The sequence below is a fragment of the Rhinichthys klamathensis genome, unplaced genomic scaffold (assembly GCF_029890125.1).
Source record: "Rhinichthys klamathensis goyatoka isolate OS25496 unplaced genomic scaffold, OSU_Roscu_1.1 h1tg000046l_1, whole genome shotgun sequence".
Lineage (NCBI taxonomy): Eukaryota > Metazoa > Chordata > Actinopteri > Cypriniformes > Leuciscidae > Rhinichthys > Rhinichthys klamathensis.
The window spans coordinates 2,403,829-2,418,245 of NW_026606593.1; the positions used below are offsets into that span (position 1 = coordinate 2,403,829).

Here is a 14,417-nt window from a genome sequence, read left to right on the forward strand (position 1 = left end):
AAAAGGGAAGACTAGAAGTGTGTGAAAAAATACAAAACTGTTCAAACGTTGTCAAAATGTGATCTCTTCTGAGAGTTAGGTTGGAACTGCTGGAGGTTCAAATTTTGCGGGAAAGAAAAAGAAAAAAGAAATCTGTGCAATCCGTTAGACTTCGTTTGTTAGAATATAAGATCAATTCAATTTCATCCAAACAACGCAGCCGCTATTCTGTATGTCGGTGTCACTTAATCCGATTTTTGTGTGGTGATCCCCCCGTAGCGATGCCCACTCAGTGGTGACAGTGGTGCCCTTCCACCTCCATGCCCATGCTTGGGTGAGACACACTGAATTTGGCCAAAGTTAGAGGTCTTGTGCGTCTTACCTGTAATCCATAAACGATCCTATTACAATGGCCCTCTCCAATGGGAAACAAGGCCACTGTCTGCTCAGCAAAGCATGCAGTCGCTGCACTGCGTCACATATGTAGAGGATAAAGATGATGAATAACGACAAGGAAGAGATTGAAAGGGCTATGATAGCCACCCATGAAGAAATTAGGAGGCAGCCATTGTGCTTAAAGCTGTCTTTAAAGTGCTGAATTTTGTAGACTTTAGAAATTATTAGGACCGTTGCCTTCCTTTTGAAGTTCAGACTAGTTCTAGAGCGTCTCTTGGTTTAGAGGTGAAGATTCTGTATAGGCGGCCATGAGAGCAACCAAAGGGAAGATCCTGTTATTGTGCTTAAATATAAAAACAAAAACACCCATATAGATTGAAAGAAAAAAAGAAAAGACTGTAATTCACACATTAACAATCTTCATCCATTTTCTGATCTGCCCAACCCAACCCATTTGTGGGAAGGATAGGACGTTACGCATCAACAAACTTCACTTCTCTTAAAAAAATGAAGGATTCAAAAACTTTTATGAGAACCGAATTTGTTTACAATAAAAAATATTTCAATCATGCCAACTCTCTGAACAGTTTTAGGGCCAGATTTACTAAATAGGGCAAATTAGCGGGAGAGCGCAAAACCATGAAAGCGCAGATGGGAGTGGAAAGTTCTGCACATGATCTACTGACGATGCGCAAATTAAAGAGAACAGACGTAGCTGGATCATTTCCATAATGACCAACGCAATCTATCAGTTAGCGTCTGGTTTAAGACTTAAGACTTTAAGACTGGCTTTTTTGGGGCAGAAAATAATGGTGCAAACCTTAGTAAATCACCTTGCATGATTCATTTAAATACTCTCCCCCCATAAATCTGAAAGGGAAACTCCTACAAAAGTTATGCAAGCAGCCATATCACCCTGTAGCCCAAGACTGGTTGCCCACTGAAGGGCTGAGCCTGGTCAGTACCTGGATGGGAGACCTCCTGAGAAAACCAGGTTGCTGCTGGAAGAGGTGTTAGAGAGGCCAGTCGGGGGCGCTCTCCCTGTGGTCTGTGTGGGTCCTAACGCCCCAGTATAGTGACGGGGACCTTGTACTGTCAAAGAGCACCGTCCTTCGGATGAGACGTTAAACCGAGGTCCTGACTCTCTGTGGTCATTAAAAATCCCAGGATGTCTTTCGGAAAAAGAGTAGGGGTTTAACCACGGCATCCTGGCCAGATTTGCCCATTGGCCTCTGTCCATCATGAACCCCTAATCATCCCTATATACTGATTGGTTTCATCACTGTCTCCTCTTCACCAATAAGCGTGTGGTGGGCGTTCTGGCTGCACATTGGTGGTGGTTGAGGAGATTCCCCCTAAGTAAACCACTTTGAGTACCTATAAAAGCGCTATATAAATATAACAAATTAATTATTAGTCAGCCAAAAGATGGATTGCACTGGCACAAGCTGTTAGTTAATCCGACCTTTAGCATGTTATTTAATATGCAGTGTTAATGTATTTGGTATGGCTGGATCTGCTACGCTGCTGCTGCTACAGAGCAAGTATGGACTTGCTACTGCTATAAATACACAGACAAGCTGCTGTGAGGATGTAAGATATGCTGCTGCAGAATAAATAGATATACATAAATCCCGAGCAGATCTAGACAGGAGGAGCTGGGGGAGGTGGAGGGGTTCAGAGAAAGCAGGACTAGCCTACAACAAACAATGAACCAGACTATTTAAATGCTGAGCAAGCAATCTCATTGACAGCAGGATCAGAGGCCAATTAGCTTGCGCCATGCGGTAATGATACGATATCAGCGAGTGTCATGACTGAAATATAGTTTAACATTAAGCGGGGAAACACCTTGGACAGGGGGCCAGTCCATTCCAGAGCTCACACACCAGACACACTTCCATTCACACCTACAGGCAGTTTTTGTCTCTCCAATTCACCTATCCTGCATATCTTTGGTTTGTAGGAGGAAACACTCGCTGACACGGCGAGAACATGCAAACTGAACTAACATGAACTAACAATAAACAATCCTTCAAAAGCATTTATTAATATTAGCAAGTGATAATTTCAAAATTTACTAAGTCATTTTTAAAATCAAAAGTTTTATCTGTAAACATTAGTTAATGCACTGTGAACTTTCTCACTTTACATTAACAAAGGTTAATAAATGCTGTAAAAATATACTCAGTGTTAGTTAATGCATTAACTAATGTTAACAAATGAGAGCTGATTGTAAAGTGTTACCGCGATGTACTTACATGGATGTACAATAACGTTCTTGAACTTTGCTGAGATGCCATTAGCTTTTGATTTCATTTCAGTTCTTTAATCTAATTCCAGCTTAATTACTATACTCACTAGTCATTTAAATGACTTGACATGAAATACTTTGGGGAATTTTAATTATTCAATGTTTGGTGGTCTGACATACACATGCACTTTATGTGTATTCTTATTTTAAACAACTTTCATATTAATTGGGAGACTACATGAAATATTTTTTCTTTTTTTACTTTTAATCATGCATTTGTTTACACTGAAGGGCAATATAACTATTATAAAATGAGCTAAAAAAATAGTAACCAAAGACTACTCATATACAGTATATAATAATTATAATAACTTTATTTTCTATTATTTATGGATGTATCTTTAACTGTCTTTATTGTCAGGTTTTTAGTTATAGGAATTCAGGTGCAATTGTATGTAAATGATTTAATAAAACTGCATACACTACACACTGAAATGAATATAAGAGGCTTCCAACATTAACATTTGTTCTACTTTCATTTATTTATATCAGCATAGTTATAGACATTAATACAAACTGCAACAGCAAGGCAATATAGGATGATGCATTATAGAGTTTGTAGAAGCGGGCGCACCGTTTCATACCACTATTTAAACAAAATCAAAACTGACATTCTACAGCAACATCCTATGAGGTTTTTATTCACAATGTTCTTATTCTTTAATGTTCTATTATATTGTCGTACACACAAACAACATGCATTACGTTTAGAATTTATGTTTAATTTTTCTAATGGAAAAACATTTGGAATGAAAAATATTGCATGGAAAATGTTTTTCTTACCTTTTGCTTTAAAAAAAAAAAAACTGTATGTGAAGTATAGTCTTAAAGACACGACTCCCTTTACCTTAGTTTTTCACTCCTCCTTTAATCAATCAATGTTTTTTAACCTATGTATACCTCTTCGAGTTGCTGCTATGGTTATCAGACACAAATAAAGCTTTAGAAGTAAGAGTATTAGAATAATTACAAATGCATAAGCACATGCACTCAGACAAAACATTAAAAATGCAAATAAATATTGAGTAAATATGAATAATATCTACTGAGCAGGATTTACAGCTTAAATTATTTCAGCTTAAAGAATTTTGTCTTTATAAATACCAAACCCAAGAACTATCCGTCTGACTAGAATCAAGAAAACAATGTGAGATCATCTTGTGGCATCAAGATCTTTAGGGGATCTAGCGTTCTCTACAGGTGAATACGTCAACAACAGAGAAAATCAAGATGGAAAATCAGATCAATGCGGATCTTTCAGTGGTGAAATATCTTTCACTATGATCTAAAACTATAGAAACCATCTTTAAAGTCGTCATGAAATAGCATTCGCATCCCACTTTAATTCTCTAATGAGATATTATTGCTACTGAAACTGGATGTTCAGGGGGGAAAAGGCAGGGACTTGATTTTATCCATCAGGAATTAATTAAAGAATGAAAAGAATGCAAGCAGACCAGAATATGAGTGCGCACATGATCCTCATATTAATTTCAGCCTCCATCTGCTGGGAAGCGAGGCTGAAAGTCAAGTTCACCCATCTATTTTTCATTACTCTTATTGCTGTAATCTTTATTACATTAATTAGCAATACACATCAACCAGCATTAAATTGCTACATTAACTATTAGCAAAATGCTATATACAGTAGTCACAATGACGTATAAATCTCTTTTTTTATTGCCAAAGTGAACAGCTTGACGAGAAGTTGTATATGAAATACTGATTTTTATGTGAAGGAAATTCAAAGTATGTAGCGTTTTCATCCATTCAATGACACATGCGATGAATGCTTATACAATGTTCAGGAAAATGATGAAAGAGCCATTCTGTACTGAAATATCAATGTGTCATGCAAAGAAAAGGGATTAATTCAAACTATAGTCTCACATAACCAGATCTATAAAGTCCGTAGTCTCGAATATACTTTATAATCAATCATAACCTTAAAGGTAAAAAAATAAATTGTTACCTTATCTACCTGTGAAATGCAGAGCTGGTGCAAATAGATCCACATTGCTATGATCAAATGCTTTCTTAACTGCTGTTTTGTCATTTGTGTTATTGAGAGGAAAGTGCGCAGCACATATTTACATATTCGTCTAAAAACGAATCAGCAGCGTGAATGTTTGTTAACAGTATATCACTGCAAAAGTATTTACAAGTTGTTTTTACTATTAAGCGAAGAACGAAAAAGAACTTTGTGAGTATATCACGTTCAGTCTCTTCTCACGTTACGTGTGCACAAGCAATAAGTTGCTGGCTGCAGTTCACTTAACATCCACCGGTGTCGCTATCGCTAATAACAAAGGTTTCTGAATTCTACATATAGCCCCTTTAAGACTTCACTAAATCTCAACCTAAATTCCAACTTTTTACAATTTAATTTTTTTTTTTTTTTTTTAATTGGTGATAAAATATGGTGGAAAATATTTGTGACAAAGTCACTTTGGCAACATAAGTACTAATATAATAAATATTCGCCATTTTAAAATGTCCCTTTAATCACAAGTGTGTACTCTCTCCATCATGAATATAGTGGTTGAGCATTTTTTGAGCAGACTCCAGACCAACCATCCCATTTAAATGCTCTCCAGCACCATGGCTGTTCGCTTCTCTCCAATCACATTCAATCTCATCCTCGTACAACACTTGCCTGGTGCAAACTTGTGATTGGTGGAGGTCCATCATGGATTTATGATGATCCTGCTGCTGCTCTTGCTGCTTCAGAATCCCTATGGAGTGGATCTCTTCCAGACTAGCAGAGAGTACACGAATGGGAGAGCCCAGATTACGTACATCTGTGATGTGGTAGCCATCGCAATCTGGATCATCAGGACCCTGATTGAAGCAGGCCAGGCTTACATCAGCCATAGGAATCGGTAAGGTTTCGGGGTGAACGGTGAACTTGAGATGTGGTATCTGTAGGCCGTGAGGAGGTTGATGACATTTGCTCTCCTCACCCCCAGATTCGCTCTCCGTATCCACATTTCCCTTTGAATATTGGTTCAACCCCCCCCAACAGCCTTGCCTCTGCTGCCATTGGTAATACGATGCGTTTCCATGATTTCCCTGCGAACCCCTCAAGACGCAGATCTGTGCCTCCTCTCCCATTTCTGACCAGTCAGATTCCTCCTCCTCTGGGAGTGTTCCCAGCGACTGGTCGTCGCCATGCATTGAGACTTTGTCGTAACGGTCACTATCCATGAACTGAGCTGGAGGTGGTGCGACTGGAAGTGGAGTCATGGGATCGTCAGACTTCAAATGTTTCACCAGGGCATCCTGTAGCATTGATGTCACCTATAGTATAATGGAAGGGTATAGGAACGTCATTAAATTAAGGAAAATAATTCTGATTAGAGGCATATTTGGAATAACCATGAACTAATTATTGTACATAAGAATTAATGTAATATAATTGTAGGGCTGGGAATCGATTTAAAAAATAATGAATGCTTGGTACACAAGATATTCTGGCCGATTTTGGACCGATTTCTCCCTTTCGAAAATCCTAGATAAAGTCCAGATTATCTTGATGGCTCTGCAGATTATTTGATCAGATGTTCCTGTGGTGTGAGGTGTGTTAAGAGTGACTGAACCTGTTTGGAAGAACGTCGGAGCCGCCCCAATCTTGAATGTAAATGTTGAATATTCATGATCAGAAATCCTGTTGTGTGGGGGAATCCTGAAGACAAACGTGCGCACGCTCTGGAGATTATCACGTGAAACGAAACAATATCCAATCAGAAGGCGAGCTGACGGAAGACTCACCGCTCGCGCTGTAACATGTAAAGTCCATGTTCACACCGTCTCCACGACTTCAAAAATACACTTACGCACCATACACTTTAAGCGCCATTTCTTCTTGCCAGTCTTCCGCCATGTTTGTTTACTTTAAAGTCACATTTAATGAGAGATTTTTGTGAATGGATTCTGTTAGTGTGTGGTGTTCTTTCCTGATCACATCCCGGCACACTAGAGGAACAAAACGGTTAAATCTATGATTTCTTATCATCATGTTTGTGGTCTCTCACATTTTTTGAAAATCTTATAAGATTTTAAAAATCTTTTAGTGTGGCCCCAGCTTAAAGGGATACTCCACTTTTTTTGGAAATAGGCTCATTTTACAACTCCCCCAGAGTTAAACTGTTGAGTTTACCGTTTTTTAATCCATTCAGCCGATCTCCGGTTCTGGCGGTACCACTTTTAGCATAGCTTAGCATACATCATTGAAGTGGACAAGACCATTAGCATTTCTAAAAAAAAAAAATGACCAAAGAGTTTTGATATTTTTCCTATTTAAAACTTGACTCTTCTGTAGTTACATTGTGCACTAAGACCGACCCACTTTTCTGCCGTACCATGAGAGCAGCAGGCGTAATGATATGACGCAGCGCCTGAAAATAGTTCCGTTGTGTTGACGGAAGGTAGCCTATTTTCAGGCGCTGCGCCATATCATTACGCCTGCTGCACTCATGGTACGGCAGTGAAGTTTCTTGATTATTATGCAGGAATGAGAGTATAGTTCCTAGCCATATCAGCCTAGAAAATCGCAACTTTACATTTTCCGTCGGTCTTAGTGCACGATTTAACTACAGAAGAGTCAAGTTTTAAATAGGAAAAATATCAAAACTCTTTGGTCATTTTTTTTTTTAGAAATGCTAATGGTCTTGTCCACTTCAATGATGTATGCTAAGCTATGCTAAAAGTGGTACCGCCAGAACCGGAGATCGGCTGAATGGATTCAAAAACGGTAAAACTCAACAGTTTAACTCTGGGGGAGTTGTAAAATGTGTTAGGAATCAAGAATCGATTGATTCTGATTCGATCAAAGATAATCAACTCCTTTTTAATAGCATTTTTCAGTTCAAAAGAGCTAATCATTCATTCACGTCTTGGTCCCTAATGCTGGGGCCACGCCACAAGATATTTGAGCCGATTTCTCCCCTTCCGACAATCCTAAATGAAGTCCCGATTATCTTGATGGTTCTACAGATAGTCTTATCAGATTTTCCTGTGGTGTGATGTGTGTTAAGAGTGACCGAACCTGCTCGGAAGAAAATTGCCCCGATCGCGAATTGTAAATATTCAACGTGTCGCATGTAACGTGTCAATATAAACATTACTTATTATAAAAATAACAAAATCAAACTCTTACATTAATGGTCTCTAGACTTTGGATGGTTGTTTTTGCCGTAGACAGTTGATCTGAGAGCTCAGAGATTCGCTGGTTCAGTCGCTCACGCTCTCCATCCATATTCTGTGCCTAAATTGAAGTAACAAGACAGACAGATGTAACAAAGTAAAATTTAAAACAAATACAAGTTGTTTTGAATTTGAAAAGTGCTTGTGTAAATTAATGGTTTATTGATATGAGATTATGAATCCATTAAAGCCAATGTACTTAATTCCTTAGGGTGGAACTACTAACTAAGATTGAAGAATTAAACTGCGCTTTACCACACAATGCAGTTTTTTCTCCAGAAGGTGGTTGGTTTGTTGTGTGGAAGAGTAGTTGTCCTGAAGTCTGATGAAAGAGAAAGACATTTCCTTACCCCAATACACTTTAACAGAATAACAAGAACTGTAATGTAAAGTTTTCAGACACTTAAATGGTTAGTTCACCCAAAAATGCCGCGAGAATACTTTTTGTGCGCAAAAACAAAACAAAAATAACGACTTTATTCAACTATTGCCTCTGAGTGAGTTCACGAGAGCGCCACGACGCATGCGCGAGAACTGAGAAGATGACGCACATGGGTCTCGATGTAGTGTTTAAAATGGTTCTAAAGTGTGCATTTCCTGGATGTCCGAATCGTGAGAAACCAACAAGAAAGCGTAAAAGTGCTTTACCAATGCCGCAAAATGAATGGCTTACCTTTCACACTTTCCCATCAGTTGATCGTGAGCATCATCTTCTCAGTTCTCACGCATGCGTCGTGGCGCTCTCGTGAACTCAGAGGCCCACACAGAAGGAAATGAATAGTTGAATAAAGTCGTTATTTTAGTTTTTTGCGCACAAAAAGTATTCTCGTCGCTTGATAAACTTAAGGTTGAGCCACTGTAGTCACTTGGACTATTTTAACTATGTTTTTACTAACTTTTCTGGGCTGGCAGATGCAATAACATAGACGCCTATGGAGGAGTGATCCAGCTCTCAGATTTCATCACAAATATCTTAATTTGTGTTCCGAAAATGAACGAAAGTCTTACGGGGTTGGAACAACATGAGGGCGAGTAATTACTGACAGAATTTTCATTTTTGGGTGAACTAACCCTTTATTTGCATGTTAATTAATTAATTAATGATATACTTAATTAAATAAAAATATGTATTATAGTTCAAAGTAATGTTATATGCAATTCGTGGAACTTCAAAGTTTTTTTCTGACCCACTTAAATGGGACTTAAGTACATCTTTATATTAAAATATGGTTGAAGTGTACTGCCCCCAATGTATTGACAAGCATTTATGGTAAACTAATGTATAATTTTATGCAATTTTTTGTAGAATCTTGTATGTCATGTATTTAAATATATTTATGGTTACACATTTGTAATGCTGAAGTTGCAATTGAAAATATATTTACTTTAAATTGTAATAAAGTACTTTACATTTGCTCAGATAAAAATATTAGAGAAACTTGCCGGGCAGTTTCTCTTGTTGGAGCAAATCTTATAAAACTATCAAAAGCTAAAAAAATAATAATAAAAAAAAAACATTTATTGTTAAATGCCATAAAAATTCTTCTTTGTCATAAAAAGGCATGTCTCATATATCCTCTTATAAAAAAAATACATCTGTTGTGTATGAAAAAAAAAAAACTGTATGCAAAATGAATAAATGTGATGATGCGTGTTGGAGGATGTGCACTGCCTGCCAGACCACGAACCCTGACTGAAAGTTTGAGCTCAAATCATGCTAAAAACAGCTTTTTTTGGACTGGTCCATTTTACGTGCATGCATTACATTAACCCAATAGAATAGAATAGAATAGAATAGAATAGAATAGAATAGAATAGAATGTGCTATATAGCACAGTACAATTTAGTCTTGTGTCTCACCTTGTGAATCGCTCCAATAAGCTGTTTAGCTCTATGCGAGTTCTTTGTAACTCAGATTCAATGAGCTGGTGGCCAGTTTTGAATTCAGATCCCATACACTCCATTCGCACAGTGGTCTGCAGCAAGCTGTGGTGGAGAACCTCATTCTGCTCCTGTAACATCCTAGATTGAATCGACAGACACTATGAGTGATGGCATGCCAGGAGGGGATCATTTACATCTGAGTGTGTCTTAAAGCAAATTGTTTCACTACCATCCAAACAAAGCTGAAAAGCAATTTCCAGACCCAAAGTTTAGCAGGCTGCATGCAAAAAAAGAATGCAAAAGTAAACAATGGACTCACGTTAATCTCTCCAATTCTGAGTCCTTTTCCTATGCAAAGGTGAAATTGGTTGCAAATGTGGAAAACCCAACAACAAATGATATAAAATATGTATGTTTTCATTCTACTTTAACACTAAAGAAAAAATACTCACTTTTAGGTATGAGGACGACTCTTGGTAGCTCACTGTGGATTGGTCGTCCTGGATAGTGGAGCTAGCGGATGAATTTGACTTGTTAGAATGAGGAGAAGTGGACCGCTGGCCAACTGGAGAGTGGCGAAGATGACTCGTGTGATCATCATTGTGATGATCCTCTTTGAAGTGGGAATGATAGTGGTTCGATTCGGAATGAAAGTGGTGATGTTCTGTATTGGAATGCTGATTCTGCGATTCTGGGTTGTCATGGTAATGATGGTGATCTTGAGAATGATGATGGTGGGATTCTGGTTGGGAACGATGATGAGATTCTGAATGCTCATGATGTTGAGGATGGTTAGACTCTGGATTGGAATGGTGATGGGAATTTGAATGGGAATAATGGTGGGATTCTTGAGATTTGTGGTGATGGTAATGATCAGGTTCAACAGGGGTGGGTTCATGACTTCCTGAGGGGAAATGTTTTGGGTGAGATTCTGGAGGATCATGATCACTGTGGAGGTGGAGTTCTAAACGGGAAAGGTGTCCTTTAGGATGTGATGCGCTGTGATCTTGGGATTCTGAATGTGTGTTAGGATGATTTTCATAATGATGGGCTGAATTAGAGTGAGCAGGGCCTTTTGGATAACTGTCCGACACGTGATGGTGATGTTGATGAGGACTATGGTGAGAGTCAGTATGAGAAGAATGATAATGGTGTTCCGGTGTAGGGGATGCATTACGAGAATGAGAGTGTTGGCGAGTTTCAGTGTGAGAATCAGAAGTGTGATGGTGTTGGATGGTGTTGGATGAGTGATTAGGATGGGAATGATGATGGTGATGGTGAGATTTGGGATGAGAGGACTCATGGTCAGAATGATGGTGTTGCAATTTCTGAGTTTCTGAGTCAGTAGAAAGATTAGATGTACTACCATGCTCTCCATGGTGGTGGAGAGGAGGAGGCGAATAATAGTGGTGAGATTTTGAACGGGAATGATGGTGGGAAGGTTCTGAAACTGAGGTGCTGTGACGTCCATGGTTGTGATGTGGCGGTGAAGGTGAATGTTGATGGTGGCTGTGGTGGTGTGATTCTTTGTGAGAAGGATGAGCTTCTGGATGGGAAAGATGATGGTGAGTGCCTGACTTAGAAGACTTTGTTGAGCTGCGGTGAGCTCCATGATGGTATTGTGATGGAGAGGGTGAATGATGATGGGAATCTGGAGGAGGATGATGGGAATCTGAAGGAGAATGATGGTGTGATGATGGGCTGTGATGAGTTCCATGGTGCTGATGAGAATCTGAAGGAGAATGATGGTGTGATGATGGGCTATGATGAGTTCCATGGTGCTGATGAGATGGCGATGGTGAATGATGGTGATGAGGTTCTTGATGGGAATGATGGTGATGCGATTCTTGATGGGAATGACGATGGCGGTTTTCTGATTCTGGAGAACAAGGACGTGAAGGTGGGCTATGATAATCTTCATTGTGATGGTGGTGTGTTGGAGATGATTTGTGGTGTGAATTTCGATGATTCGATGAATTGAAATGTTTCTCTTTGGGGGCAATTTGGTGCTGCTTCTGAACTTTGTGACCACGTTCAGTCCCAGATGAAAGACATTTTGAGGAAGAGCTAGTATTGCTTGTATCACTTCTTGCACTGCCATGACGACGCCTGGGAACAGCCTGACGCTGTTGTTGATTGATGAGGTCCCTTTCAGAATAAGGATGCTTGTTGGAGCGGGAGGTCTTGGTTGAATGTGAGTGACGTTTGGAATGGGAGTGCTTACTGGAGTGCGAGCGTTTGCTAACATGGGAATGAGCAGTTGAAGTTATGGAGCTAGCACTGCTTCCCGGCCGGCTTCCAGTAATTATTGACTTCTTTTCACTTTTATGTTCAGGCTTTGGGGACAATGCCTTTGGAGACGTTGAAGTCTGCCCAGGGCTCGAGGGTCTATGAACATGTGTTACCCCAAGGGAAGTAAGTCTTGATGGGCTAAGCACCTGCCTTGTGATTTCGTTCAAAAAGGCAGAAAACTTTATCTTCTCCTTCACAAAGACCTTATGGGCCTCTTGTTTCCTTTTCTCCAGCTCTTTCTCATCCAAGTATCCAGAACCAGCATGATCCACTCGCCTGGATAGAACCTCCATAGACTTGGTCTTTCTTATGTTTGCAGCCGCTTTAGCATGATTCTGTTCTTGCCCCTTATTTCCCTTTTGTTCTCGAGAATACGTTGCCTTCTTGGCAGTCCCTCCACTTTTTTCTTTGACTGTCAAGTTCTTTTCCATGCTTGTAGACTTCTTCTTTTGGCCATTAGCTTCCAATAAAGGCATTGTATCTGCATCATCCTCATCATCCCCATCATCCTCAAAGGCTCTCCGTCCTCTGCTGATATCCATACATGATTGTGAGTGCTGTGGACGTCGAATTGCTCGCTTGGACTCAGAAGCCAATGGGGCTTTTCCCAGACTGGCTTCAGATGACCAAGAAGAACCAGAGGAAGAGGAAGACGAAAAACTAGAATTGGAAAAATATGATTTGGAGGAAGAAGATGAAGAGGAATTGGAGGAGGAAGATGAATCAGAAGAAGAGGAATCGGAACTGGATGAGCTTGATGAAGACTTTGAACTAGAGGAAGACCCAGAAGAGTTTGAGGAAGTCACTGAAGCTTTAGAGTGAGTTTTCTTTTTCATTGTGTGATGTTTATCTTGAGGTTGTTGATAATGACGATGGTGATGATTATGGCTTTTAGCTTGGGAGTGATGATGGTTATAATGATGATGACCACTGCTGCCATCTGAGGCACTATAGATGAAAGTGAAGAAAAATAATTAGTAGCTCAAAGGCACGAATCACTATAACTACTGCTTATTTAAAACTCATGACTTATTTATGTATAAACTCATCCCACACCATTTTTGCTTTACACAATGATACCTCAAAACCATGTTTCTTGAATAGCATAAAGACTTGAAGGTGAGTTCTTTTGACATGGGCTAGTCAGCAACTGCTTAGCAATGCCCATCAACCATTCAGGAGACAGTACTTTTGGTCCTGTTTACACCTGGTATTAAAATGCGTTTTGGTCGATCGTATCACAAGGAGACGAGGGAGACACACCCATTTACACCTGGTATTTTAATCCATCTCTTTTGTCCACTTTGAACCACTTCTGTCCTGATTTCTTCAAGGGAAGGGTCTATGGGTGGGTAAATGTGTAGTTTTTTTTTTTTAGATCTTTCGATCTAATGGACAAAATAAGCTTGTGAAATTTACATATGAACACGACCCGAGACGACGGAAAAACATATGGAGAGCATCAGCTTTTGTTCCTGCTCTGATAGCGGACCACGAAGACCACGTCCTCAAGACCACGCCAAACGCTGTAAGTGTGTGTTACAAATGAGGAATGTTGAGAGAACATTGTGCTTGGTACGTTTTCCGTCTTCAAACCATACTTGGGTCTTCAGCCAACAAAGTTTAAATCCCGAGTGGCTAGCGCGTTTCCCATAAAGTTTACACATTAGATCAGTAGGCGGAGAGTAGGCTTTTTTTTTTTTTTTTTTGGCTGTTTGAACGCATTCGACCACATGAGCGTTTACCGTATGAAAGCAGTCCGGTCAAAAGCGTTTTCGACGACCTCTGGAAGTGGACAAGCTCAAAACTTTTTAGTTTTAAGTGAAGTGACGGCCAACTTTGGTAACCCATACTCGAAATGTGTCCTTTGCATTTAACCCATCCTAGTTAGTACACACACATTAGGAGCAGTGAGTAGTGAACACTAGAGGTGAACACACACCCGGAGCAGTGTGCAGCCATTCACTGCGGCACCCGGGGAGTGATTGGCGGTTAGGTGTCTTGCTCAAGGGCAACTTAGTAATTTCCTGCCGGTATTGAGAATCGAACCCGCAACCTTCGGGTTACCAGTCTGACTCTCTAACCATTAGACTGCCTCCACATGAAGCGTCATTCACATGTGATCCGATCGACCAAAACGCATCTTAATGCCAGGTGTAAACATGGAATAAAAATATTTTTTGTATTGTTTCTAATGTTGTATTTATCAGCATTTTACAGTAATACAATGTTGTGCTTTAAGATAAATGCAACCCCCATGTGTACTGTATATACATTATGCACATTTATATGTATATATAAATTACTTTTTTTTTTATTACATAAATGTACAAAAGTGATTTTATTA

The 14,417-nt window shown here is 39.5% G+C and overlaps 1 protein-coding gene across 1 annotated transcript; it reads right to left on the reverse strand.

Annotated features, from left to right (window-relative positions):
- Positions 1–5,164: 5,164 nt before the first annotated feature.
- On the reverse strand, positions 5,165–12,501 carry si:dkey-273o13.3 (uncharacterized). The gene is made up of 8 exons (XM_056247282.1): positions 12,102–12,501; positions 11,145–12,019; positions 10,231–11,106; positions 10,098–10,126; positions 9,755–9,916; positions 8,150–8,216; positions 7,848–7,955; positions 5,165–5,989 (listed from the first exon to the last, which is right to left on the reverse strand). The coding sequence occupies exons 1-8, from the start codon at positions 12,499–12,501 to the stop codon at positions 5,195–5,197; spliced, it is 3,312 nt and encodes a 1,103-aa protein (XP_056103257.1). The 3' UTR covers positions 5,165–5,194.
- Between the last annotated feature and the right edge of the window lie 1,916 nt (positions 12,502–14,417).

What these genes read in the sequence shown, in the direction of transcription:
- si:dkey-273o13.3 (XM_056247282.1), bottom strand. Translation starts at nt 12,501, where the DNA reads ATGGAAAAGAACTTGACAGTCAAAGAAAAAAGTGGAGGGACTGCCAAG. An exon ending in CCCAAAGCCTGAACATAAAA is followed by an intron (nt 12,020 to 12,101) that starts GTGAAAAGAAGT and finishes TTCCCATGTTAG; the next exon opens with CAAACGCTCGCACTCCAGTA. An exon ending in AGTCGTCCTCATACCTAAAA is followed by an intron (nt 10,127 to 10,230) that starts GTGAGTATTTTT and finishes ACCTTTGCATAG; the next exon opens with GAAAAGGACTCAGAATTGGA.